The following is a 26814-nucleotide window of genomic DNA, read 5'->3' as shown; positions in this document are numbered from 1 at the left end:
ATTATACAGCAGGGCCCATCTAAGCGTTGCAACGGTGGTCATAGCTGCTGTTTAGTATTTCCTCCCACGTTTTCTGCGAAAATGTAGATGTCAAGACTAATTATTTTAAAAAAGGGACTCATCCAAGGAAAGTATTACTCAGTTATTCAGGTAGAACAAAAATATGTGTATTGACATCCCCGGTTCAAAAATGAGAGCGCAAGATTTTGAAGAAGATGTCGAGATACTCGAGGCTCACGTCGTAGAACAAGGTTAGTTTGCTTTTTTTTCTCTCTTTTCACCGACGCATTGGAGGTTATGTTATGCTATGTTATGTTGGGACGTTACGTCCCGCTAGCGATGGATGATCCCCCCGCGCTTGACTTACAACTTTCCATCCCTCTTTTCCCCTCCACTTCGACTACTTTTAATTTAGTTATCCTCATTTCCGTGGTGCGCTGGCCCACCACGTGCTAGTTTGAACTTTTTTACTGACATTAATGACGATCTGCGCAAGGAATTGGATCAATTAATATGACACAAAAAAAAAAAAATAGGCAAACAAATCGAGCGGTGAAGATCAAGCGATCATCAATCCGAGGAGTGGTGTTCGAAATCGAGCCACTGGGGAATAATATCGTGTGAAGAATCTCACACGTAATATATTTTTTACACATGTGTATGTAGTACATAGGTACAATATACATATGTGTACCATTAATGAATCAGCGAACATTTGGATGATCAACTGAATTGATGAAAATTCATCTGTTTTCATATTCGTTTACGTATTGCATGGAAAAGATAAAAATGGTTCTCAACTATTCCGTTATTACAACAACCCCTGCGCTCATATTTTAGTGTTAAATTTGTTCAGCCTCTTGTAACATGGACTAGAAGTCGCCCGCAGTCTATACATCTAGTATATAATGTACAGCTGCGGGATAAATATGTACGCGCATGGGCTATATATACACCTATATGCATATAATCGGTGTACATGCATACATATAAGTATACAGTCATATGTATACATATGTATAAAATATACCATATACCTACCGGGCGGGTGATGTAACAAAGAGGTAGTTGCTTACGAACTTAACCGAGAAACGGCGAAGTATGGCAGCTATACAGAACTTATATTTCTATACAGTCATGTATACAGTATACATCGTAGTCAGCTGCTACAGGAACACGCCACCATTTGCAATTTGCGAATGATATGTTTAAGATGTGAAATTATAGTTTTGTTCTATTTTATTATTTTACTATATGACTGAGGATTTCCATAGTATTTTTCCATTGAAAAACGTTAGTCACTCTTGAATTGCGCAAACGGCATGAATGACGTAGGAACTTTCCAGATTATTCCGTCATCTTGTCAGATAATAACACTAAACCAGCTAACAGATACACAGATGGAAACGCCAGTATTGTTATGATTGTAATGACCTGAATCGCAGACCGTTACATAACCGGTTGTGACCAAGCAGTAGGCCTCGTGTATGACAAAATATCAGTTTTTCAATTACTCAAAAACACGCAAAATCAACTTTTATTCTAACTATCTCATCAACAAAGCTCCCCTGACTGGGATAAAAAGAATCCTCAACAAAATGGAGTCCAGATAAATCCTCTGGACGGCCATTTTGTTCTTTCGATTCCATCCCCTCTCCATCTTATACCGTCGAGCATCCGATGTCCTCGCATAGCAACAGCGGCAATAAAGGTCGGCTATAAATAGATCTCATACAGTGTTGCCAAAAGTGTAGACAAAATTCAAATGCGCAACAACACCGTGATGAGATATATATTGTTGTTTTTTATGTTAGTTTATCTCTCTTTTTTTATTTCCTCTATCATTCATAGATTTTTTTTTATCAATCAATGGTGGTAATTTTTTACAACATACGAGAAGAAAGTTGAAAACAAGAAAAAATGAACAAATACACAAGCAAAAACGTCTGAAAAATATTGAAAAAAAAATAATGCCATCAAGAGTGCTACCTAGACGACAACACTGCGTCGTAAATCATGATTACAATAATAAATACATATATGTTTATGTGTGAAGTATATAGAGGATGCGCAGTCGAAGTGTTATATGAGTTGAATGGTCTGGGCTCTGCGCAGATTTCGTACCCCCACTTAGAAATTTTCGACCCCTTCTACTAGAAAATGTTCACCAGGGGCCGGGAGTGGGGGAAGTTCTAAAAGCACTATATATACGATACTATATACCAATACATTTACCAATCTTGGCACTTTGCCTGAAAGAGCATATCGACCGTGCAACGTTGCCGTCTTTAGCAGATCTCTCTCAGCTAGTACTCTACACACACTCTTTGAATCGTATGTACTAGCGACAGGATTCCCTCCGTGGTACACGATGCGAATCCTGATCCAACAATTACAATTAATCATCTCTTGAGATCTCAGATATGAGAAGATCTCTATATCCTCAATACCGTTGATGGATCATTTTCAAACGAGGATGAAATGTATCGATGAAATGAACACGTGCCCTTGCGTACTGCATGATCCTCAAATTTTCCCAAAAGTGGTTTAATCCTAGAATGGAAAATGTTTCCGATATTATTTATAAAGTGAAAGACAATTCTCGATTAGAGGTGGCGCAATTGCAAAACAATAAAATAAATCGCATCGCGCTATATTTTGAGTGAAAATTTCGCCACCCTCCAACTGAAACTTGTGCAATTCCGTATTTCTAAAAAATCAATCCAATAGATCTCCGCCGTGGAGGAGGATCAAATTGCATTCTTGCATCGTCGACAAATTTGATTACTCTGGTTAATTAACGTTATCTCAAGCGAATTTGAATGATTTCGTATACAAATAATTGACCGATCGTTCGATATTTGCAATGAAAATCAAGATAGTAAATACGTCGAATATTTTATAAATCTTGAGAAAATATTTTACGTACAGATATATCTTGATTGCGTCTCGCTGTTGTTTTTTTTCATCTACAATAAACAAGGCAACAATGATTTGTTGTTGTATCGTCCGAATAAAAAACAATAGGATACACACATATGAAAGTCTGTGAGTACATAGAAGATTACATAGCCAAATACATACGTCTGTCACAAACGACCTTGGAAACTCGAATGCTACCCTCGCACAGGGCCCTACTAGGATATTTGTGATGACGTCACGTCATATGATGGCGTTTTCTTTTGTTGGTGCCAGACGGCGTAACGGGATTGGTTGAGAATGGTTTCTCGGACGCCATTTCATCGAAATGACTCACAGGTGGATAAAAACTAGGATGAATTTCAGGGGGGGCCTGCGCACGAGGCTACGGACTTGGGGCAAATATTTATTTCTCTCTGCCTTCCTTCACGTCGCCCGCCTTCTTTTCCTTATTCCTCTGCGCTCAAAGCTTTGCGTTCGCCTTTTGGCTTAGGCGTTGCGGCGCTGCTGGTGCTGCTGCCGCCGCTGCCGCCGTTGCCTTTGCCGTTGCTCTCCGCGTTCGTTCGCTAGCTGGTTTGCCTGCTTTGCGGCTTGCTTTCAAATCGACGTGCTCGGCGACTCTTCGAACGAACGAACGGCGGGCGGGCATTAAAACCGATGTGACGTACTGTTCCGCTGAGTTTTTGTGGCGCGCGTGTGCTGCGGCGAGTAGAGAAGAAGAGCATCATCGAAACGAGACTTACATCTACAACTAATACTGTTTGTTGTCATCGGGTAGATAAAAACGAGGGGCTCCCTTATGTTTTAACTAATAATCGTAATTCGTAGGTACCGAAGGATAGTTTAATAACTGATAAAGTGATCTACGTTTCGGTGGTTAGAAAATCGAAAGTGAATATCTCAAACATGTGAAATATTAGCCAGGACACCTGGCCAAGATGAGGAGTTGCATTTAGGCAACTCCGCGACTTTCCTGAACCGTCTCGATCGGTGCAGAGAAGCGAGTAGCGAACGTTTGTTCGTTTCGTTCGTTCCTCGGAGTACAGTCTATCTTGAAAATCTAACCAAACATAGAACTACAAACCGAACAACGAGGTGGAGGCTGTAACGCCACAGAGCTACAGGCTATTCGTTGGATTTTCAACCGGATTATAGTATTTCGTAGTTTTGTTCAGTGTCGTGTTATTCGGAATTTGAGTAGCTGGTGTAGCTGGTCTAGCTGGCCGTTGGCGGCGTACGTATGTCTGATAGTGGAGACCCCGTGAAACAGGAATAACCAATAAGCCAGCAGGCCTGCCAGCTCGATGCTACTACATGGCCTAACAACGTGAAATCGTATAATGGCGTTATCCTCGGCAGCCGCCGTAGTCCTCGCCAAAAGTTCGCCGGTCACTTCAGGAACAGCAGGAGTAGGAGGTGTCGGGGGAGGAGGAGGTATTACGATTAATTGATGTTCCTGCGTCTTTATCATCGTCTGCTAATTTTAACAATCCTCAGTGTCATCCGGGTTCAATTCTAATCAATTCACACCATATCAACACCTGACATTTGCTTAGCCGCACGCGGTCGAAACTCGGTATTTCCCACTGTCTTAAGTTGAGATAAACTTCACATGTTTGATATTATGCCTGGTTCTTTTTCAGTGTAACAAGACTAGCTGGCCTATCTTCCTAATCAAGTACTTTGCTCTTAACCAATGATCTCATTATTCCCATAAATTTCATCAATTCTATAACCGATACTCAATTCTCCATCGTTTTATTTTATCCTACTTTCCCTTATTATTAATTTGTCAATTAGTCGAAGTTTTGACCATCTGCTTTATTTGTTATTATAATTAAAGCTACGTTGTAACGATTTCAACTATTTGTTTCAGGTTCGCTGGAAAAGGTAACTGTGAAACAAGAAAAGCCTGACGATGCGGAGATCAGGGAGTTGGCAGCCAAAATGGTGGAAGCAAACAAGGCGAAAATGGGACCAGCTGTAGCTGGACAGCCGAGGGCTGCTGGTTTAGCGTCGCAGCCAAACCTACCCGGAATCTTAAGCTACCTTTCGTCAAATTTGAAAAGGCCTGCAGATTCCTCTTTACCAAAGCCTACTCAGCTTCCAGAAGGGAAACTTCCTTTGGACGATGACAGCCAAAGGGGTAGGTTTGGATGGACAAGCTTTGGAAAGTGCCACATACCGTACATATTCAGAGCTGGTGAAAAGTATTGCGCGGTTAGGATACTTGAGTCAAAATTGCTCAACAAATACCTTGGGTATCTACACGCTGATATTTATAGCTGTACGTGCATCAGGAGTTACTATATAACAGAGGCTGAGAGCAAACTGTTTAATGAAATAAACATCAAACATTGTGAAAACCAATTTGGAAGGGATTTGTTTACATGCAAAGACTTAGTCGTCAGACTCGCAGATGCCAGGGAGTTTTATACGTTCTTAGATATGTGTTATACTAAATTGACAGCTGGTGCTGGGCAGAATGCATCTTCGGTGATGCAGCAGCAGAAGGCAGAGAAATGTGGTTTTATTCGTATAAATAAGGAGTCTGTCGTCCCTTATACGGTTAAGGACGGTCTAAAATATGTCCCCCTGTTTTACTTCGAAGGTGAGACGGATAACCTCAAATTAAAAGCAGAAAAACTCGAGGGTTGGGACTTGTCGTATCTTAAATTCTGCTGTAAAGTTCAGGGTATACGTAATGAACTGTTTGCCAGTGAAACGTGTTCCGTGATCAGTTTGAGTGACATTAAAAGCTACTTTCCACCTGGTACGGGTTTTGAGGATTATTGGCCGAGCAAAGTTATGGACTCACAGTTGTTAGTGAGCAGTAAGGGTGGTGGAAGTGGGGGGGGTTGGACAAAGCAGCCACCCACGCCACCAGCTGCTAAACAACAGCAGCAGCAACAGCAACAAACTAATGTGCAAAATAACACCAACCACAAGAACTCATTAAATTTAAGAGGGCCACAAATGCCAAACGTCGTACCAAGAGGTATTAACTCAAATGCCACCATTCAGAGAGTTGTGCAACCTAGACCTGTAGTAACAACGCATCTGGCACATTCCTCTCCTTCGAGGGTTTCCCCAGCAAGGAATAACTCCATTGCTCAGCAACCAATGTTAAATGCAGTTCAAGCTGCATGTAACGGATGGCCTGGACTCGTTGGGGGTCAGCCAACCTTTCAGACAGCTTTAGTTTCACAGGCGAGTCATGTCATTAGAATGACAAATGCTCCTCTAAATATGCATAATGTAAGTCTCACCCTAATTTCAAATTCAATTCACGTCAAGTAGTTTTACCACCCTTTGTTTTTACTTGTTTTCTGACTTTGCTTATTCGTATTCCAGCAAATAGCCTCATCGAATAAAAGCTACTCGCAGCAGTCTAGGAGTAGAGGGGGTGGTAGCGGGGCAAGTGCGCAATACCCAGGAGTATATCCTGCTACAACGATGCAAGCCGCTGCCCAAGCTCAGCCACCCCCTCTGGTCAGAGCTACCGCCCACTCCAGTCAGCCCAATATCGGGTGAGTTTGACATTATCTTTATACGTTTCTGATTAGAATAAAAATTTTGTTGATTAGTGTAGGTACTTCAATTTACTGTGTCAATTAGATTTCATAGATTCTCCTGATTCTTGACTCAAACATCGACCATACCTTTGATTGGATACTTAGACAAGTGCCGCATTGTTTGATGTAATGAAATTTGAAACGTTAGATTGAAATGTCTCGCACGATCTCTCAAGTAATATTTCAGTGCAAAGAATTATCAAGTCTTTGTAGCAGTGACTGCTTACCATTGTCATAGATCAGTCATTTGAAGTTTAAAGATTAAATGGAATTGTTATATTTCTTACTAAATCGTAATGTGGCTTTAATTAGTAATCTATTACCTAACTCTTAATCGGTATAACTGAGCTTCTTGCCGTTTCTACATACAATGTATGATTTTTTCTTTTATATAGTTATCCAACCTATGGGAAGGATGACTGGTGAGTCCCTGTACACTGTATTATAGTTGCCTTTTGATTATTAATCCAGGCTGAATATAATTACATATCTGAGAAGTATCGTTTCAATAGAATAGATTCATAATGAAATTCTAACAAATTAGTAAAAGTCTGTACTTCACTTTCACTCCGTTATTACTATGACGTATTGCAGTTTTTTATTCCTCACTTATTCTCACAAAAAAAAAAGAATTTCAGACTCTCGGCCATTTTATTAGTATTATCATTGCCAACTAATTACCTTGGCAATAATGTAGATAACTAGAACAATTTTTTTCCCTTTAATTCCAGGGCGGCAACCACGTACACAACACCGAGTCTGGGTGTTCCAAGCGCTGTTAGTCCGAGTACCTATCCTCACAATTTGTTGAATCTGAACGTTGACCACGTCCACTCACTCATGCCACAAACACAGAACATGCTCACGCATCCATCCCGGCATACACCACCTGGTCACAATTCGGCCACGGCGAAATATCCACCTCCACTTATACCTGTTAATGGAAGCAGTAACAATGTGAAGTGAGTCAGAAGCAAGGTTTTCTTCTTGCTAGATTTCTGGCCAGGAGATATTTGAACTATTTCATAGACTTTTATAGTTTTTCCAGGGATTCGAGAGGTAGAAAACCTCTGATACCCATCAGCGACACACCTACTTCGGGCAGCCATGTACCATACAAAGTTCAGAAGGCTTTGGTCGATGAAAAAATGGTGCCCTGTATAAACGCTAAGCCGTACATTTATACGGAATTGTTAATGACTCTTCCTGATTTTGTGTCACAGTATTTTCCTACATATGATATCGATGAATGCAGACAAGTCCTTACCAATGTTCTGGGCGTTGACTTGTATCAAGGAAATCGGTATGATGATTATTATTTATGAATTACCAAAAATCTCATAATTTTACCGAAGAATTGGCGTTTATTACCTCATTCTTCACAGGCAGCAAATGCAGATGCTTATGGACGCGGGTAAATGTTCCTCGATAAACGAAGAGCTTCCCCTGATCCAAGTTAGAAGTTTAATGAGGTTTATGCCGCAGATGAAATATGTGTTTACCCGTAGAAATACGGAAATCCCAGCACCAGCTCATTCGTCCGAAGAGCACCCCCCGAAAAAACGTCAACGCACCAGCTAGGATTGGCTACAGCCTTACTGGCCCACGTACAATTATTACCACTCAGCGTTTTGATAGGGTTTTCATTATTCCCTGTTTGTGAAAAATTAAACCGCTGGATATTAGCATATCTGAAGGTGCTTTTGATCGATTCATGTTCCTTTGTGTACAGATTATATCGCCACCATTTATTACATTCAAAAACAATCAAACGTAAAAAAAAAAATCAAACTTTTCATTTGTTGTTTCAAACTAAAAATCTGACGGCTAAAAGGAAAGTTTACTACCAAATTCACAGCTCTCTTGTAATCGGTAAAATAAATTTAAGCTTTTCGTTACTATAAATATTTAATATCTCGAATGCGAATTAATAACATATATTCCAGCGACTGAATAATTTAGTTAGAAAAAAGATGTGAATTTGGATGTTGTTGGATCTTTAGTCAACGAACCAAAAAATTTCGTAACTTTAACTGTTGATGAGATTCTTATGGATTCTTAAATTTGCGGTGCGGTCTGGCGGAGCTTTGAATAAGTAAAGGTAACGCCAGCTCAAGTTCCTAGTTAAAATATTCTGATATGAAAGAACCATGCGTTGAAAGATGAAAGGTAATTTCATGGCGAGTCCATGAGTATAGAAAGAAGTTACCCAAATCCCCCATGAATATTGATTCTCAAAACGCTACGGAATTTCTTTTGCTACCTATCATTCCAACATAATGGAGGCAATCAATGTATCCAAATGAAATCATTTCAATTTCGTTTTCTAAAAGTTACAAATCTATAGATTCTTCGAATTTGGCAGTTAAATTCCTTTCGAGTTATACAAATTTATTATTTAGAAACTACATACTACGATTAGCGCAAGACTATAAAGTTTTATAGCAAACATGATATGCATTCTTATTTTTAGCGCCTTCAAATTACGTGGGTTGTATGTAAGGCATTTGTTTAGGAAGAAATATATATATATATTACATATGTATGTATGCAAAAAGTATGTATGAATATACATATTTATGTATATACATAAATATATATATATATTTTTTTATTTTTGTCAAGTGTTGTGTTGCGGGAGAATGAGTTTAGTCACTGATAATATGTAACGAAAAACAAGTTTATAGAATCTGACGAAATTTTTCTTTAATTTACTTCCATCTTCCATTTGTTGTGATTATGAGATGCAGGAAAAATGTAAATTGTAAAGTTATCTTTAACAAAAGAATAATTGTTTATAGAGAACATTTCTGTGAATAATTAGAAAGTAAAACATACAAACGTAAAACAAAAGCATTAAGTCGTACTGTATTCTCCCAGTTTTTCATTTTATAATTTTGGCAGTTGCACTATATTAGTACAAAATCAAATATCTCTTAATCAAACTGTGATGCATGATTAAATAAGAGAGAGACAAACGGTAAGATTCTTCTAATAAATTTGATTCATTCGATGTCATACGTCATCAATAGATTTGACTCTGAGATCGAAGAACCTAATCCAATGAGATTAGTAAGTATGTGTATGTACAATGAAACCAAACGGAACAAAATAGAGGGGCAGGAAGGGAAATAGTAATATGGACTCAGACTGTTCGTACTGTAAATTTTTGGACGCTTGTGACAGACGTGTAAAAAATTTGGAAGAAATACTAAAAAACAATACATAATGTATGCTTAAAAAGTGTATATAAAAGAGAATGTAATTTTAAATTCACCGTTGAGAGTGGGTTTTATATGATGGTAATAATAGTTATAATATTAATATTAATCAAAATAAAAAGAAGAAGAAAGAAAAGAAAGAATAAGAAGACGCATAGGTATTCTGTTGTAGTAAAAACGGTATATTTTATTATTTATGAATCGAGTCGAGCTGAACTATGACTTGAGGAAATTCTATTGCCATTAAAAAGACTACAAACCGGACTGGAGTCTCTGGGCTTCAATCTTGATTAGATAGTTTTCCCTTCTTCTCTTAATCATACACAGCAGTAACAATATCAAGATAATACAAGATGCAGTGCATACAATAACTACTGTCATACTTTGTTTGTATGTCATCATCCCTGGGTAGATACATTACATAAGATGGAATAATTCAGAATTAGCGTACACGTGAATACCATTTTTAATCAATATAGAGATTATCACTTCGTCTATAATACAGTTAGATCAACTTGCATCACCGTTATACATTCTCAGAATTTCTCAAGGAAAGTTTTTTGAGAGACCCCAGTCCAAAACTAGGAAACTATTTCTAAGTGAATACCTATAGACTAGAGCATTTATTTGTTACACACACTTGTTATAATCCATGTACTATAATTTATGATATCGTCATCTGTACATATAGCTCATAAGGATTAACTAGAATTAATAGATATTTCAAATAAAACCACGATATAACAAAATCAAGAAATTTCAATTTTTCATTTATTTTAGTTCTTAATCATCAGTCTTAATACTAATCGATTTTCTCATAGATCGTTTTTCTTAATCCTTCGTTTTAATAACCATCAACTATTGTTCAGAGGCTATCTCTGACCACTAATGAAGTTTGCCTTCTGATTTTAGGAATCTTGAATTGTGAAAGATGAGAAAATTACAGAGTTTATACATTATTGACATCTAAGAGCAGTTTACTTCATCAATCTGCCGAATCGTCGACTTTGTAAAATCAATGAGAAAATAAGAATTCAATTAGGTATACCTTGGACGATCATAGTCAAAATTTCAAGATTGAGTGGATCCTTACTTCATCCAAGTACTGCGAAGTATCAATCTTCAGCCAACAGTTCAAGTATTTAATTTATGACCTGTGAAAATTTTAGTAACGAATTCAATTTTTCTTATAGGAATCACTAACTTATCACTTCAAAATTATACTTTCCATGGCGTGCAGATAATGCACCTAATGACTCTAGGTTTTTGTCTCTAGAAACTCATTCACTTGTGATTAAACATATTTCAAAAGTGTTTCAAAGTATCTTTTTACCTATGAAAAATTTTCGATCGAGTCGGCTGAGGCGCTCCCGGCTAGTTCCCACGGTTTTTAAGTTTACAATTAGTTGCCACACTGGTTGGCGCGATCAGTCAGAGGGCGCAAGCCAGTATGGCGCAAGCTCACGACGCTCACCAGATTTTCTCGATGTAACACCGTGTATTATACACTGATAACATATCAGTGATGTCCCTACCGGGCTTCCGTAGGATGTCACGTCGTTCAGTGTTTCAAGCTTCAAGATTGTGTTACATGTGGCCACATCACATAAAGCCAGTGATGTTAGCGTCGAGAGTAGATTACTTTCACCGATATCAGTAGTGACATGATTCGTTATCCACAACCATAGACATCTCACACGAATGTTCGTTAGTGGCACAGATCACTTATAAAGTTGCACTGATACTACTATATCGTGAAAAGTTGTCTGTGGTTTGTCGTTCATGGTTTATGTCGTATCCAACAAACTGTTATCACTCATAACATAACGATTATCATTGATGACAGCACGAGCAAAAGCAGTGGGATTGGAAAATTGAGGTAAATATAGAACAATTTATTGACTAATTGTCCATACTTTTGCAATACCCATCATGTATAAAAAAGTATCAATGTCATGTATGTGGTCGCTGTGTCGCTAGCGAAACTAACTTCAACGCTTTCGAATGTTGAAATAAGTCCGCTGAGGTTCTCCTTTACTGTGACAGTAACGCACTACTTATACTGAACATTTTTGAATGCTGCTAATGGCGTTTGATGATTTATGCTTTTGGCTCAAAATGATTTGTAGTGGTGTTTGAACAACGTGTCGTTAGTAGCTTCTTGGTTAAGAGTGTGACATGCCTGGTTGACAGCCTGCGTTACAGATCTGGACCCGCAGCTGAATACTCCGACTCGAGGGGTCTGTGAAAAAAAAATTGAATGATTTTTATCAATGAGTTTATACTTTGCCAAGTTACTTCTATATCGGGTACACTTACGCTGGTATTTAGTTGACATATACTCCTGAAAAACTGTAAGAAATTTGGCCGACCAAAATGTGTAACTGCAGTTAATCCAGTGAACAATGATTTGTTAGCTACTTTTTGAAAATGGCGCTCACACATGTACTGAAATTAATGAAATATTTCCTTGAATAGGTACTAACGTTAATTTAGCTCAATACATGTTTGATCAAAAGCTACTGTACCAGGAATATAGTTCGCAAATCAAATTTCTGGTAGAATTGTGTTATGAAAATGTGAGATATCACCACATTGTTTTCATCTGCTGCTTCCAATTCTCTCAATATGTCAACCATCCATTCAAATTGTTTCTGGGTTTTAGTAACCCACAAAAAGTAAACCTAAAATCAATGGAATATTAATGCATAATTTTTCTCCCATTTGAATCCTCTGTTACCTTTTTGCATCCCACACTTTGTTGAAGATTTGATTTATAGACTATATCTTTCAAGATGGAAGCAAATGGAGTTACTCCTATTCCAGATCCAACCATAATTGCTAAATCATACTTGTACCAATCTTGTGCTGCTTCTCCATATGGTCCGTCCACCCGAATCTACTCAATAATTGATAAAAATTCAATGTTGATCATTTTGTAATGGCATGTCATTGGTATGTTGTTTTCTATTTTGTACAGCTACTACCGTTGGAAGAATTGGATCACTTATTAATGTTGGATCTACTCTAAGACGGATCTCCGTAGTCCAGGGGCCAACAGCTCTAATGTGAACTGTTAAGTATGACTCGTTTGGTGCGGAAGATAAAGTGAAAGGATGGTACTCGTTGGGATTAAAATCTGAACATGCAATTCTGACCCACTGTCCAGATTTATATTGGAAATTTGGTGGCTTCCTGAATTTGAGGCAAGTTACCCCTGAAAACAATTTTACATTACGACTTACTTCTATTACTGACAGAATTTGAGTATAGATTTTATCATTACCTGAGGGAAGACATTCTGCTTCTACGATTTGTATCTCTATAGTTTTTCTTGTCATAGTTATAATTTTATCAATGGTAAACAGAATGGCTGGCCCAGATAGAAAAAGGTGTGTGAATGGTTGCTATATTAATTGAAAAGTTATTTCACTTGTCACAAAGTTAACTGTACACAAATTAAGAGTTTTGACTTTTACCTGAATCAATCTTCCTGTGCCATGAAGAATCATGAGGATGAAAAATATTGGATACATTGAATGTGCGTATCGAAACAAGTTGTAGAACTTTTTTCTAACAAGGGAATGTGAAAATAGAAAGATTGTAGCAGCTAGAACTGTTAATGCGATTCCAGTTACCCCCGTCATTGTCTGCCAACACCAATAATGAAACTTTGGAATCTCGTGTGTTCTGTAGTAAAAAAAAATCCGGAAGATTTATTTTTATGCTTCTTCTCTTTTTGAATAATTCAAGAACTGAAAATACTCACCCGTGGAAAAAATTTGGAAACAAACACGTCAGGTCATCCGAAGTTTGCGTTGAAATATGATAGAAATTGAGGGCATGGCCCAACACGTGCATCACTACAAGTGGAAAATGTGAATAGTTTTGGATGAAAACAAATTTATCATTGCATGGATAGAATTTGAAAACAAATGTGTTACCAACCAGTGAAAAAAAGAGCCCAACATGCAGTATACTTGTGCATGTCCAAACTTGAATCAAATGGGACATAGTATTGCAGCAACGTTTCTCGGAGTATAGTTATAGTATTCTGGCACATAGTTAATAGTAAAGTCGAGTAAGTGAACATCATCGCTGATGCAGCACCTCTGGTAATCGTCACTCCAGCGCCTGCGATCCGTCGCAAACCCGAGTGTTCACGTTCTACGTGATAGTCTGGAATTTTTACACGAATCTATTAGCTGTATGTGCATTAGATCACTTTTTCCTAAGGATTTAAATCAATGCATGATACTCACAGTAGGCTCTCTCTGCAAAAATCGCAATTAAAACTGATGTGTATAAAAATACCCAGAATATCTCTAGTTGTTTGTCGGCGATGTATTTAGTTGTGGGATACCAGTATCTTTTTATTTGATTTTTGGCAAGCAATAGCTCCTCATCTTTGGCAATGACATCATCTCTGTCTGTTTGGTCTTGTTCTCTGTGTAAATTACCCTGAACACGGGATGATATTTCTCGTGGATCGCCATACATGCTCTCGACCACTCTCTGAGCTTGTGAAACAAAAGTTTGCTTGGTTGTCGATGATCCGGGCAAGTTAAACTCTATGCATAAACGGCTCTTGTAGTCCCCTAGGAGACGTTGAAAGTCTTCAAAACGAATGTCTTTTTTATTTGATAAGCCAGCTGCTCTGGTCATTTCTTCTATTGCCAGGCTTAGCTCCTCCTCTTTAACATCAGCGTTTACTATTTCCATGAATGATCTGTGTAAAAAGATTGATGAATAGTACTTTTAAGAAAAAATTCGAAGCTAGGTCATCCACAGGTATCTTTTAGGTCACCTAAACATGTCAAAGAACTCCTTCCTGGTCAATGAACCACTACCATTGATGTCATACATATCGAACATAAGTTTAACTTTTTGATTCACGTCCCCATTGTAAAATATCACAGACATGTCCATGAATTCTCTGAACGATATAAATCCGTTCTTGTCCTTGTCAACTAGATCAAACATCTGTGGATTTTGATGGAAAAATCAATAAGGTTTTGCGAATTAAAATTTCGGTTCATGCATCGTACCTTTTTTACGAATTGTGCTTCAGGAGCCATGCTCAAGGCTTCGGCAAATTCGGCGATTGTTAGCTCAGTATAGATCACCTCTTTGGATATCTTTGAGTCCATCTCCCAAATTTCGTCTTGTGAGTTTGCTATATGGAAACCCTTGGAAAATCGGAAATATTTTTTCATTAATTTAAGAACGAAATTCTGAGTTTTTTTTTATTAGAACAAGGAAAAATACCTGGCCGAACACTACTCGGAAGAATCTCTCAATTGTCTGCTGTCTTTTTTTCTTTGTCACTGCATGCTTTAGCATCATCGTCGTTGTAGGACTTGTTATATATTCTCTCTTTATATCAGCTGCAATAGCGAACTGTTCAAAGCCTCTCAAAAATAAGTCTTTCAAGTATTCTGACCCAAATTTTAAAACCAGATCATAATGGTTCTCTACTCTGATCAAAATGAAGGATCTATCGGTTGGTGTATGAATCTGAAGAAAATTGATAAAATCATTATAAGATCATTAATCGATGCTCAACTCTCCACACGATGCTCACCCCTGTAAGTTGACTGTGAGTCAGATCCAGGGCTCTTATAAGCTGAGCACGTAGGCTTCGAACTTCTATTTGTTTCTTTACCTTGTTCAATGTCAAAAGTATTGGTCTTAGTGGTTTGGTGTGACTGATCCATTCATTGGCTGTTCAATTAGCAAGCAAAGTGCTTTCGATAAGTCAAAAATCTGGGGTATTAATGACAAGGAATATAAAATATAAATTCAATACTTACCTGTGTAAACTTCATCGATGTTTTTCCCACGCATCACTGATTCTCTCAACTTGGCATCAATTTTCCTAGTCATAGTCCTGTGCTCTCTGCGTCTTAGGCGCAGCATTATTTGCAGCATGATAACAAGACCTGTGTGAATATGAATCATTGAAAATCTTTGAATCATTTAAAACATTACAAACGTTATAAAAAAATTACGCTACCAAGTATGAACATTGATACTCCCAAAAAGGTGAGTATAAACGAGACGTCGCTAGTTGAAAAGTAGTCGTAAGTAGCCGGACTACTACACGGACTAAGATCGCTCACATTAAGTGGTATGTGCCAGCATTTGGGCGAGATCTTGGAATGTGGGCACATGTTCTGCTTGTAGACACGTTCGCACCGCTTCACCACTTCATCCCCTATTAAAAGAATTCGTTCATTTTGAATAATTACTCTATGTTTTTCCAACGGAATTACCAGAATTAACATGTGCAACCTTCATATGGGACGTGAAAGGGGTTGATTTGGATGTCTTCTGGTCTTAAATTCGTTACAGAAAGCAAAACATCGTAAAACGATAATTTTTCTATCCGCTTTATCTGGTTCTCTGTGAATAATCTGTGAAACGAAATTGAAAATTTATTCTCCATCTCGATAAAATGGTTTGCGGATGTATAATTGTTTTGTCTACGACCGTCTACATACCCATTCCTTTTATTTTTATACCAAAATCTATCGCCGTCCCTTATTCTCCTAAACTGATCGACTATTATTTTTTGAAAGAGCTCACCGGGCCCAGTGTTAGTTTCCAAAATACCTCCTACCCAAAGATCGATATCGTCGAAATTGTTTTTATACAATCTTGTAAAATTATCTTTTATCTGTTGAAATATATTCTCGTAATCATCACAATTCATACTAAGCAGAACTCGTTTTAATGGGTACCTTTGGGTCTGCGTATCGGAAAAATGAGAAGTTCTCAACGCGGGGTAAGTCGAATAATTCTCTGACTGTATTGTAGTCTGGAAGTCCGTGATCGCGAGCTCGCTGAATGTTGATGGCCATCAGGTCACGCCTGGAAAATTCTAAGGGACCAAACACATTGCCTCTCAAATCTTCCACTATCCTATGGTCTTCTTTTTCGCACAATTGAGCTGTCATGCCCATAATAAGTCTGTTCATTCCTTCGTCGAGTAAGTTTTCATCGGTATCATTCACCGTTTCTAGAATAGCCTCCTGCAATACAACTGTCAATTTTTTTCATCGCATCCAGATTTTTAAGTTTAATTTTCTCAAAGCCATTTTACACACCTTGGGTCTCCAAAAACTGTTGCATGTTCGTATTATACCTTTAGGAGCACATTTATTTCTGCTGTAGTCCCTTGTTTGTACACCTGCAGAGATAACTTTTTGTGTAAAAACTTCTGAGTTACGGAAAAAATGATTGAATCCTACCTGGAGGAACGAGGGTATGGCCGAATCGGAAGGCGGCGGCTTGAAAGAATTGATCTATTTGTGGGTCGATGCTGGGATCATATCCTGTTGAATGTTTGTGCAATCGATTATTCGGCTTGGTACGAAAATTTGCGTCATGAACTTACCTTTGTAGGCTGGTAACTCAGTGCCGAGCCATTCCTTCAACCATTCATTGGTTACAATATGTTGCTGGGTAGCAATTACCCATTTCCTAGCTTCATAGAATATTTCGTCACTCGTCCACTCCATATGCAACTTACGAAGGTGCATTGCAATAACGTTGTGCCATCTGAACCACAGAACTCCGAATGTTAGAAGAAAAGGATTTTCATTACCTCTAGGATTTCCAAGCCCTGATACGACATCAAAAGATCTTAGCGATATTAGGAGCAGCAAAATTATATTAACACCCATTTCAATTAAATGTCTGTTCACACTCACTGAAAAATCTGCTCACATGCTCAGTCTCGTGCCGTGTGGTGTAGTTGTCGTGATTTAATGGTGGAGGTGGATTAGCCATCGGAAGTCGCACGGTATTTTTTATAGGGAAAAGTCCGTTCAAAGACGTCGCTAATTTTCCGTCCTCATCGATCTTCCCATCCTCGTTGGTTCGCAAAACATCTGACCATGCTTTTGTTGTACCGTACATGAGTCCTCCGTCGAGATAAGGAGTGATTTCATTCAACTAAAAACAGAACGATCTTCGATGCTCCAATCAAAAATTGAAAAAGGCAATTCCCTCGTTCGTTTCGGTAGCATACCTGTTGTCTGGGATTATTTGGCGAAAAGCCTGTTCGAGCGTCGTACCTCGTACGAAGAATAGGCAGTTCCGAGTGAAGACCTCTGTACGTATGGTGCTCTGGTATTTTTATGTTGAAATATTCCGGAGGACAGGCAGGTCTTTGAGCATCCAGAATTTCTTCGACAACTTGTTGCCCTGCGATATATTATTCATGGAATTTGCATCCTAGATTATACTTGTAATTAAATGTCTCGCACCAGACGTACCAAAAAATACAAGAAACGCGTTTTTGCCAGTTTGCGACGTTGTCCCGGATGGTCCGAACAATAAGTTTTCACTAAGCTCCAAGGGTTCTGGCCTGTTGAACCCTGATGGCTGGTAAACTCCGTCTTTGTAGGCTGCTGGGCTTCTTCTTAATAACGGTGTATCAATAGCACCAAGTTCCGGTCGTCCAACGTTATTGTACCAGCCATCAAATCCTTGGTATTCGTAGAGCTTTTGCTCACCTATTTCGTTGCACTTCTTCTTGCCCCAGCATCCCGTCAGCAGCCAATCCAACAAATAAGTCTTCTCTTCGACATATTCTTTACCTGTTGGCTTTATTCTGCCTAAAATTAAAAAAGTTGCTTATCAGATGAACTCTTCTAAACGTATTCAGTGACTCACTACTTCGTCGTTGATTTGGTTTCTTACCTGCAGCTGCAGGTGTTGGTTGCTGAGTAGGGGTGGGTGGTAGCGGTTTGAGTGTGGTATTCTGTTGCGGCGGTGGCTGTTGCTGTCCCGTGACATTGCCAAAATATAGCAACAACAATAATGTGATTGGAAACATTTGGGGTAGTGCAAATTATTATTTTCTCTATTTTCCAGAAAACCATCGGGGTGTGCATGCGACGAACACACATCTACTGACTGAATACCACGCCCTACTCAGAGGAAACTTTGTTACCCAGATATCATTTGGAGGTTCCCGTTTTAGATAAGAGACAGGAAACCACCGACTGCTCGCCGCAAGCCTTTCGAAATAAGGTTTATGTGATTTACCAAAGTATTCCTAAAACTTGAAGTTCGTGTAGGATGTACGAACCGAGAGAAAAAGTGATTTGGTTCGCGGTAATCTCCCGCCTAGGGATTATTTTCCTACAATTTATATCAAACTTAGTGCTACCAGACCACGACGCAGGAGTGTTTATCAGTCCGGTGGATGCTGACCGGGAAACTACATCGGTTTTAGATAGGACGGTTGATTATGTACTGAGTGGTCTTTTTAGATGGGATTCCCAATATTTTATTCACATCGCAAAGTACGGCTATACGTACGAAAATACTCTGGCATTCTCTCCTCTGTATCCGATCGCTGTAAGATGCGTAGCAAAGATTCTGACTATAATATTACCTATTCTGAATCGACATAGTCTCACAATGATCGTAGCTACGTTGATAAATTTTGTTTGTTTCATCAAATCGGCGACAATTTTTTTTGATCTCAGTAAAAACGTGTTGAAGGATACAGCCCTGGCTTACAAGGCTGCAATTTTGTACTGCGTCAATCCTGCTAGTATATTTTTTACCGCTTTTTACTCAGAGGCAATGTTCGCCTATCTATCTTTCAACGTAATGCTAGCATACACCGAAGACAATGCTTTTATTTATTTACCTATAGCACTGTCAACACTTGTTAGGTCTAATGGGTTGATAAACATGGGCTTTCCTTTATACTCTCTGATCAGGGGTGTTTTGAAGATAGTTCTTCCTAGAGTGAGTAAGAACTTTCAAAACCAGCCCAGAGAGTCATCCTTGCCTTATGGATGCGCTTCTATTTTAAGTGCCATTGCTTGGTTTCTCAATATCGTATTTTTGTCCATCATACCTTATGTTTTACTCCAATTATATAACTACAGTTTATTCTGTCTGGGTAATGAAATGCAGATGCCAATTCCTGTGCGTGATTATGGCTTAGAGAAAGGATTTCTACTAGCTGGTACTACAAATCCGCCTTGGTGCGAGGATCAGATTCCCACTGCATATTCATATGTTCAAAAAAAATATTGGGATGTCGGTTTATTGCAGTATTACAATGTTAAACAAATACCTAATTTTCTTCTTGCTTCTCCCATTCTGTTTATCATACTAAGTCATAGTTTAAAATACCTGAATGAGCATAGAGTTGAGTTGTACACGTTAGGAAGCTTCTCTAGTATTGGTAAAAGCAAAGAAAGATTTAAATATACAGCACAGTCAGGGGACATGTTCGTATTTGTAATTCATGGACTATTTCTGACAATATTCTGCATTCTATTTGTGCATATCCAAGTCAGCACGCGTTTGTTGTGCTCCGCCAGTCCTCTTCTTTACTGGTATTGCGCATCAGATATCTCAAGTAAGTCAGAGAGTAGAAATGAACATTTCAGAGATATTGAATCACCTGAAAATTGTTGTTCAAAATGGAGGGTCTTTCTTTTCTTCCAAAAAAGTTACTCCAAAAATGACGTTTTGATTCTTTCATACTTTCTTGGGTACTTAATTCTGGGTTGTATATTGTTCCCCAATTTCCTTCCCTGGACGTAAGGATAATGAGTTTTTCCACCAAAATAAGAACGAAGTCATTGATTTTTCATTTAATGTAGTTTATTAAAAAATAAATCTATGTACAAAGTGCTACAAGTGCTGTCTTTTGTGCCTAAGTATTTCTATAGGTGTAAGGTAAATTACTTTCTTACAATCTGGACAATCGTAAGCCTGACTATTCGGTTTTTTCTCCACAACTGGCTCAGTAGATGTGTTATCGATTTCTTGGCTAGCTATCCCACTCAAGCACATACTTTGGTGCTGTAATTTTTCGATGCTGCTTACAATCATATTGCGGCTGCAATTTGGGCAGTGCCATTCAGTCTCGATCATATCCACAGCCAGTTTATCACTCCAGTCGCACTCAAGTAGACTGTAAAAAAACAGACACATTAATAGTTAGTCAAATGTCAGAACAAGGAGCGATAAAGTGCTTTGGCAACCCATCCTAACTCACCAATTGAAAGTGATATTATCGGTCAATCGTACGCCACCTTTGATTGGATTTGCTTCACAGTCAAACTCGCTCTGGAAAGGATTGGGGTCTATTTTGTCCGAATTTTCTCCCCGACCGACGTAAATTGTCTTTAGATCTGCAGGAAGTAAGCGTTTTATTGTATAGGGCACTGTGGTGTGCATGAATTGTGTCAGCTCTTGACTGAGCTCGTATTCGATTTGACTGGTGTTTTTTTTTGAAGCAACTGATGGTTCCGCTTCTGCAAAATCAAGTAATAACATCATAAAAAATAATATTGAGAATTGTATTTCAATTATCTTCAGAACTAACTACTAATTGTTGTTATAACTTGAGGTACAAATGATTGTTAAAGACCAAATACTGTAGATTTTAAGCTTATCCATGTGTATTAGCGACTAGAGGAATTTTTAAATACATTTATGATTTGTACATAACTCAACTGAGATACTCAGTTCCTTACCTTGCAATCTTTGGTTCAAAAGTGTGTCCCATTTTTGTCTTAATTTGGTAGCTTTCATCAGCAATATTTGCCCGCTATCTGGCATTGGAAATTCCAACTTCAACCATGCGTCGCAAACCAGACTAGAACAATTTCAAACTATTCATTATTTCTGTAACCTCAAATACGATAATTTTAACTCAGCAAACGTTCTTACATTGAGAATGTGTAGTTCGTATCGATGTCATGAGCAAATAGTAGTAGTGTTTGGGCTGCCGGCATCCTCAAAGTGTTTACTAAATAGGGTTTTGTTGTTTCTAAAAGGGACCTATATAATGAGGGATATATTATTAATGATATGAACTTTATGGTATGTGCTATTCGAATATTATTGCTTACAAGTATGCCAGCAGCTGATGCTTTGGGCTAAGTGGAGACTTGGATTTGAACCAAGGAAGTGATAAAATATCTGGTTCTTCTAATTGCAGAATTTGTGGATGGTTACCAAAGAAGCTCATTGGGTGGAGAGCGATGTACGGCTTGGCTTTTGTGTGAAAAAGCTGCTCGCTTGTCGACTGAAATTTGACGCAGGATTTTATAATGTAAGACAAAAGATAAAATAAATAAAAAATTTATCTAGAGTGGTTCTCGTACTTTACAGTAGTTGAATTCATCGGCGCAGGCAAACTGTGGGTAGAGGCCACTGCATAAAATTAGTTTCAACATCATTAAATCTTTGTAACTACACGCTGTAGCTGCTGTAAGGAGGCTCTGTACTTGAGATGAATCATTTCTCATCCTAAATTCCACATCCTTTATGTCAATCTCCCCTTCATTTTCATCTTTGTCTTCCATTTGGATGTCGAACAGGTCTATTTTTAACTCCTTTCTTTTCCTAGGAGCTGCTTGTTTGTAAGTACGCTTCAACGTTTTCAATAATTTCATTTCTCCATGTCTGAGCATCCGCTCTGTGCTAGTCATAGAGGCACTTGGTTTTTGTGTATTTTTTAGCAAACCACAATCCTGAGAAGAACGAATTAATGTTCTATGAAAGCGTTAGATGTAAAAAAAGTTTATAAGTGTTAGCAATTTTAGAGTCACTCACTTGAAGCAGTTCTTTGAATTGTGTCCGCAATTTGGTCATCTCATAAAACCTTTGCTCTTCCAGGCCACGTCTTTTGCACCATTTTCTACTCACGCTAGAAGTACCTCTCGAATCGCGACTGCTCTCCTGTTTCACCTCTAGCCACTCTTTGTAAGCGTTCAATAACGTTATGGGATCCCCGTGATCGGATTCCAATTTCTTTCTCGAATTCTGTAATGTTTGTTAGACGAGATACTCATGAGTACCACCCTTTTTTTTTTTTTTCTATTTTCTTTTACCTCACATTCTGTATCTCTGTACGCTCTGTTTGTAAACGGATTCTGAATGCTGAGAGCAGCAGCTAAAGATAGAACTGGCTCAACTTGGTGAAATAAAGATCCCATTATCAACATTTTGCCAATAGTTATATCAACAGGTAAGCGCGACAGAGTTCTTCCGATCACAGTCAACTTTTCATCATCTGTTAACGCGCCCTGAAAATATGTACGTCTCTGAATAAATGAATTATTTATTTTATAAAGAAGAATGACAGAGAGTTGAAATGTCTGAACTCACATGCTCTTTTAGTGAAAGAATTGAGTTTTCAATACTTTCTGGGGGTGGGGGTTCTATAAAAGGGAATTTCCTAGAATCCGGTAGCCCCATAGAGACCATTTGCAGGAGCAACGAGTCCAATGGAACTCTTTGTAGTTCAGGAGTCGAGTATTTCTCTAAAGCTTCGTACTCTTCTTCAGAATAAAGTCTGGCGATAACACAAGGTCAAAATAGTGCGGAATGTAATAGGTAAATAACAATGGTTTAACATTACAATTATATTCTTTTTACCTGTAGCAAACCCCCGGCCCTGTTCTTCCGGCTCTTCCTTTTCTTTGTTCAGCACTTGCCTTGCTTATCCAAAACTCCTTTAGTCGTTGCATTTTGCAGATTGGATCGTAGCTCATTTCTTTCACCTTTCCACTATCGGCCACAAATCTTATTCCGTCTATTGTAATTGATGTCTCCGCAATGTTTGTGGATACTATGCATTTACGTACATTATCCGGGGCGTAATCGAAGACCTGTAAATAAATTAGAGCGATATTAATCGTTCTGTTGAAGATTTATGGTAAAACGAATACCTTATCTTGTTCTGCGATAGACAGCGTGCTGTGCAGAGGTAGGACTATCCAATTCTTGGTTTTTGAGGCATATTCTTTTGCATTATCGACGACTGCAGTGATCTCGCTCATCCCGCTTAGAAATATCAGCAAATCCCCCTTCTCCTCTTCTGTATAATATGTTATAAAACATGAGACAACTATTCAGGCTGGCAGATCGTTTATAAGGTTCACACCAAAATGAAGTGAAACTAACGTGGATATTTTTTGTCAATCATTTGCATTATCTGCACATAGGGACTTGGGTTGAATCTATCATTTTTCTGGCGTAGATCGTCTATTGCTATCGGCCTGTAATGCAGCTGTATGGGATACAGCCTCCCTGGAACCTAACAACAGAAATGATTATGAGCACATTGATTTGGTGTTATACAATATCCATCCGTCGATTATCTTGCCTGTATCACTTTCACTGCCTCTTTAGCGAAGTAGTTGCTAAACAACTGTATATTTATAGTGGCAGACATCAGAATTAGTTTCAATTCATTCCTTTGATTAATTACGCACTTCATTATGCCGAGTAAAAAGTCACCGTGTAAATGTCGTTCGTGTACTTCATCAAGAACAATTACGTCGTAATGAGAAAGTCCTATTTCACCAGATACCTGTTCTGGGCAAGAAATTTTTCTCATTAGTTAGCTGCTCTACTTTAAGAATATGCAAATATTGGTAAAGAAAATCTTTGCGGTCACCTGGCGCAGTAACAATCCCTCTGTAATGAAAGTTATTTTGGTCTCCTGATTCCTTTGCTTTTCAAATCTTATTTGGTAACCAACTTCGGTCCGATTTTCCGTCAGGGTTTCATATGCCACTCTTTTAGCCAGAGATATACAGGCTATTCTTCGTGGCTGAGTGCAAGCTAAAACAACAACAGGAGTGGAATTAATTACAGCTATTACATACCATCTGGATATTAACCGTCTTGAACCATGACATACCTATTTTGCCAAATCCAGCCTTGTATAAGTATTGGGGGACCTGCGTAGACTTTCCACATCCAGTATCTCCAGCAATGATGACAACTCGTTCATTTTTAACCGCGTTTACAATCTCCTCGCGATATTGTGATACAGGTAAATTGGCTTGTGTTTCTCTGAGCTTCTTCAATTTGGAGAATTTTTCTTTTTGTTTAAAGTCTAAGTAGAGATTAATAATCTCTTGAAACTTTAACATCTGCTGATCCGTTAGATCTCGAGTATTTGGAACTCTCGCAAAGAGCTCTCCAAAACCTAAATTTAGTTTGAAATTCAAACAATATGATCTGTGGTAGCCAGTTGGTAGATCTTTTGAGCTCGACAAAACCTCAGGTATTTCCACCACCCGTTCTGTCTTCCCTCGTTTCTTTTCCGCAGCTTCATACTTCCTAACAAATATCCAGAAATCCTCCAAGTCTTGTACCAGATTGGGATGAGCTGAGAATACCTTGCTCAATTCGTAACGATATTTCAGAAACGAGGAGTCTGGATCCTCTCCTGAGGATTGTTTCAAACTTTTGTCCTCGATTCCATCTCTTTTTCGTTTATTCGATGAACTCGACCTGCTATCTCTCCTGATTCTTCTCGATCCATGTGAATAGCTCATGGTAAAAAATTTGTATATGATTATCTATAACTACTTATTCGTCAACACTAGATGTTCCTGAATGTTTTTGACACTTTGACAGTTCTCATTTGGTTATGTATTCGGTCATAAACTGAATGCGCATTCATTCGCGCAGTCTGTCAATTGGTTCATTTTGAAAGCTCCATGCTATCCGCGAGCTTGCGTGATTGGTCAGCTGATCGAATCGACTGAATTATCGTAAATTTGAATCATTGAAAAATCGGAACATTTGAATTGCCGGGTAATAACTTAGATTTTGGCAATCGATCAAGAGCACTGTATCCTCACCACAGGCAAGTACAGTTAATTGTTGTATGCTTAAAATTGTGATATTACAAAGTTTCCAGACAATGTTTCAAATAAATTTTGCGAACAATAATAAAATATTCGTCAGTATAAGGCTTCGCACCTGTTTCTATAGTTCTCTACTTCTGTTGTTAGCGTTTGAATATTTCGTGTGGCGTAACTTATTGCAATTGATGTAGTGATTTATCAGGATCATTTGTCTCCAGGTTTTATGCCGAGTGCCTGTACATCGGCGAGGATTAAAAAATCTGGAATGATTTTCAAGCCACATCAAGAATGTGTGGGCTTGTGGGATGAAATTCTGGCTCTACGATGCATTCTTCATTGTTTTCAAATTCTGTGCAAAGACTTGAGAACCGTGAAATGAGATTTTAGTTAAGATATCGGCTGTAAATCCGTACGAAAGCTCCAACGCGAATTTCGTCGTACCCAAAACATATGCAACCCAGGGTGCATTCCTGCATCGCTGGAAGCTACAATTCGGATGATCGTGGACCGCATATCTCCCATTTTTTGCACATTGCAACTTCGTTCCAATTTTACTCCATACTTGCCTCGAGGTTCGGAATAAAATTTAGTCAGATTAGCTGGTTGAACAAAATTCTGCGATGTGGTAAATTACATTGTTGATTTTAGTTTACGGCTCTTCTGACAGCAAGTATTAAACAGTCTTGAATCAATAAATCAATGGCAATCAAGCACCCGATTAAATTCCCGATTGAAAGCACAGCATTAGGTTGCATATACACATACACTATGTGTAATGAAATATCCATGAAGGTCGGACAAGTACAAATCTAGCGATTATGCGCGTCGCGGTGACGACGTTCACAGAGTTCTTTTCCTTTCCATTCCTTTTTTTTTTTTTTCGTTAATACATACGACGCATTTGTGTATCCTCCTTTAACACCACGCGATTTCTCATGGCTGTATATCGCGTTTATTTCTTCAATTCAATTCGACCGTCCCGATCCCGATTCGTTGAGTTACCGCTCGCATGGAAAATAAAAACATGCGATTGGATTGATTCTCTTTCCGTTGCAGGCCTCGGACTCGTGATAAATTACACCAAATATTTTCCAACTCCCAAGTTCATTCGACGTACAAAGCATACAGTCTCAACCCTTTTTTCAGACAAAGTAAAAGTTCATAATGTCAAAATATAATAATCAAAAATTTGGAATATCATAAAGAGAGTGGAATATACTACACTATTATCTGACCATAAATATAGACGACAACGATCTGTACCGCATGACTGAAGTTTTCACCAGATTCAAATCTCGGGATAGAAGTTTTTTTTTCAACTATATTTTGTCGCGTTAACAGAGCCCACATGTGAGATTCTCAGAGAAGAATAAATGCTTCTCTGCTGTATAGTCCAATAATTTATTTTTCTCTCTTCCTTTTCAGTCGCTGTTTTTGCATTGT

The 26814-nt window shown here is 38.4% G+C and overlaps 4 protein-coding genes and 2 long non-coding RNA genes across 10 annotated transcripts; 4 read left to right on the top strand and 2 right to left on the bottom strand.

The window, feature by feature from the left end:
- The first annotated feature begins 23 nt into the window (after positions 1-23).
- Positions 24-10464, top strand: LOC105689369. 4 transcript variants are annotated; one of them, XM_012406335.3, is made up of 7 exons: positions 24-251; positions 4796-6177; positions 6274-6449; positions 6890-6916; positions 7226-7456; positions 7534-7797; positions 7880-10464. In XM_012406335.3, exons 1-7 carry the CDS (start codon positions 164-166, stop codon positions 8073-8075), a joined length of 2364 nt encoding a protein of 787 aa, XP_012261758.1. In that variant the 5' UTR covers positions 24-163; the 3' UTR covers positions 8076-10464. The 4 variants fall into 4 exon arrangements, with proteins under 4 accessions (XP_012261758.1, XP_048505792.1, XP_012261757.1 ...); XM_048649835.1 differs by lacking the exon at positions 24-251 and adding an exon at positions 3442-4353 and having other exon boundaries at positions 7543-7797; XM_012406334.3 differs by lacking the exon at positions 24-251 and adding an exon at positions 3442-4353.
- Positions 10465-11289: 825 nt separating this feature from the next.
- Positions 11290-12921, top strand: LOC125499860. Its single transcript, XR_007276881.1, has 2 exons — positions 11290-11594; positions 12696-12921. It is a non-coding gene; the product is annotated as an uncharacterized LOC125499860 (long non-coding RNA).
- LOC105689367 (dual oxidase-like) lies at positions 11590-18605 on the bottom strand. 2 transcript variants are annotated; one of them, XM_012406332.3, is made up of 26 exons: positions 18425-18605; positions 17998-18339; positions 17751-17926; positions 17431-17674; positions 17115-17342; positions 16969-17052; positions 16825-16907; positions 16459-16749; positions 16219-16394; positions 16010-16131; positions 15732-15932; positions 15529-15657; positions 15300-15439; positions 14984-15232; positions 14764-14904; positions 14523-14698; positions 13978-14444; positions 13664-13894; positions 13485-13578; positions 13195-13405; positions 13002-13122; positions 12703-12932; positions 12456-12614; positions 12244-12399; positions 12035-12163; positions 11590-11957 (listed from the first exon to the last, which is right to left on the bottom strand). In XM_012406332.3, exons 1-26 carry the CDS (start codon positions 18558-18560, stop codon positions 11829-11831), a joined length of 4845 nt encoding a protein of 1614 aa, XP_012261755.2. In that variant the 5' UTR covers positions 18561-18605; the 3' UTR covers positions 11590-11828. The 2 variants fall into 2 exon arrangements, with proteins under 2 accessions (XP_012261755.2, XP_048505791.1); XM_048649834.1 differs by having other exon boundaries at positions 16010-16394.
- A 13-nt stretch (positions 18606-18618) lies between these two features.
- LOC125499861 lies at positions 18619-21854 on the top strand. Its single transcript, XR_007276882.1, has 2 exons — positions 18619-18757; positions 21702-21854. It is a non-coding gene; the product is annotated as an uncharacterized LOC125499861 (long non-coding RNA).
- Positions 18798-20389, top strand: LOC105689370 (GPI mannosyltransferase 2). The gene has a single exon (XM_012406338.3). It carries the CDS (start codon positions 18806-18808, stop codon positions 20294-20296), a length of 1491 nt encoding a protein of 496 aa, XP_012261761.2. The 5' UTR covers positions 18798-18805; the 3' UTR covers positions 20297-20389.
- LOC105689368 (probable ATP-dependent RNA helicase DHX34) lies at positions 20339-26794 on the bottom strand. Its single transcript, XM_012406333.4, has 15 exons — positions 24414-26794; positions 24168-24334; positions 23874-24080; positions 23672-23804; positions 23437-23585; positions 23144-23376; positions 22874-23060; positions 22597-22791; positions 22319-22528; positions 21868-22236; positions 21613-21788; positions 21431-21541; positions 21235-21356; positions 20754-21012; positions 20339-20669 (listed from the first exon to the last, which is right to left on the bottom strand). The coding sequence occupies exons 1-15, from the start codon at positions 25054-25056 to the stop codon at positions 20387-20389; spliced, it is 3444 nt and encodes a 1147-aa protein (XP_012261756.2). The 5' UTR covers positions 25057-26794; the 3' UTR covers positions 20339-20386.
- Positions 26795-26814: the final 20 nt, after the last annotated feature.

The sequence above is a fragment of the Athalia rosae genome, chromosome 2, assembly GCF_917208135.1.
Source record: "Athalia rosae chromosome 2, iyAthRosa1.1, whole genome shotgun sequence".
NCBI classification, from domain to species: Eukaryota; Metazoa; Arthropoda; class Insecta; order Hymenoptera; family Athaliidae; genus Athalia; species Athalia rosae.
This window is presented reverse-complemented; position numbering and strand designations above follow the sequence as displayed.

Coding starts and splice junctions, on each gene's coding strand:
- LOC105689369 (XM_012406334.3), top strand. CDS start 4,260: ATGGCGTTATCCTCGGCAGCCGCCGTAGTCCTCGCCAAAAGTTCGCCG. Junction 7,457..7,533: donor GGAAGCAGTAACAATGTGAA/GTGAGTCAGAAG, acceptor AGACTTTTATAG/TTTTTCCAGGGATTCGAGAG. Junction 7,798..7,879: donor GACTTGTATCAAGGAAATCG/GTATGATGATTA, acceptor CATTCTTCACAG/GCAGCAAATGCAGATGCTTA.
- LOC105689367 (XM_048649834.1), bottom strand. CDS start 18,560: ATGTTTCCAATCACATTATTGTTGTTGCTATATTTTGGCAATGTCACG. Junction 18,340..18,424: donor ACCAACACCTGCAGCTGCAG/GTAAGAAACCAA, acceptor TTTTAATTTTAG/GCAGAATAAAGCCAACAGGT. Junction 15,440..15,528: donor CATCGATGAAGTTTACACAG/GTAAGTATTGAA, acceptor CTAATTGAACAG/CCAATGAATGGATCAGTCAC.
- LOC105689370 (XM_012406338.3), top strand. CDS start 18,806: ATGTACGAACCGAGAGAAAAAGTGATTTGGTTCGCGGTAATCTCCCGC.
- LOC105689368 (XM_012406333.4), bottom strand. CDS start 25,056: ATGAGCTATTCACATGGATCGAGAAGAATCAGGAGAGATAGCAGGTCG. Junction 23,586..23,671: donor GATTGACAAAAAATATCCAC/GTTAGTTTCACT, acceptor CATATTATACAG/AAGAGGAGAAGGGGGATTTG. Junction 21,357..21,430: donor ACGAACTACACATTCTCAAT/GTAAGAACGTTT, acceptor AAATTGTTCTAG/TCTGGTTTGCGACGCATGGT.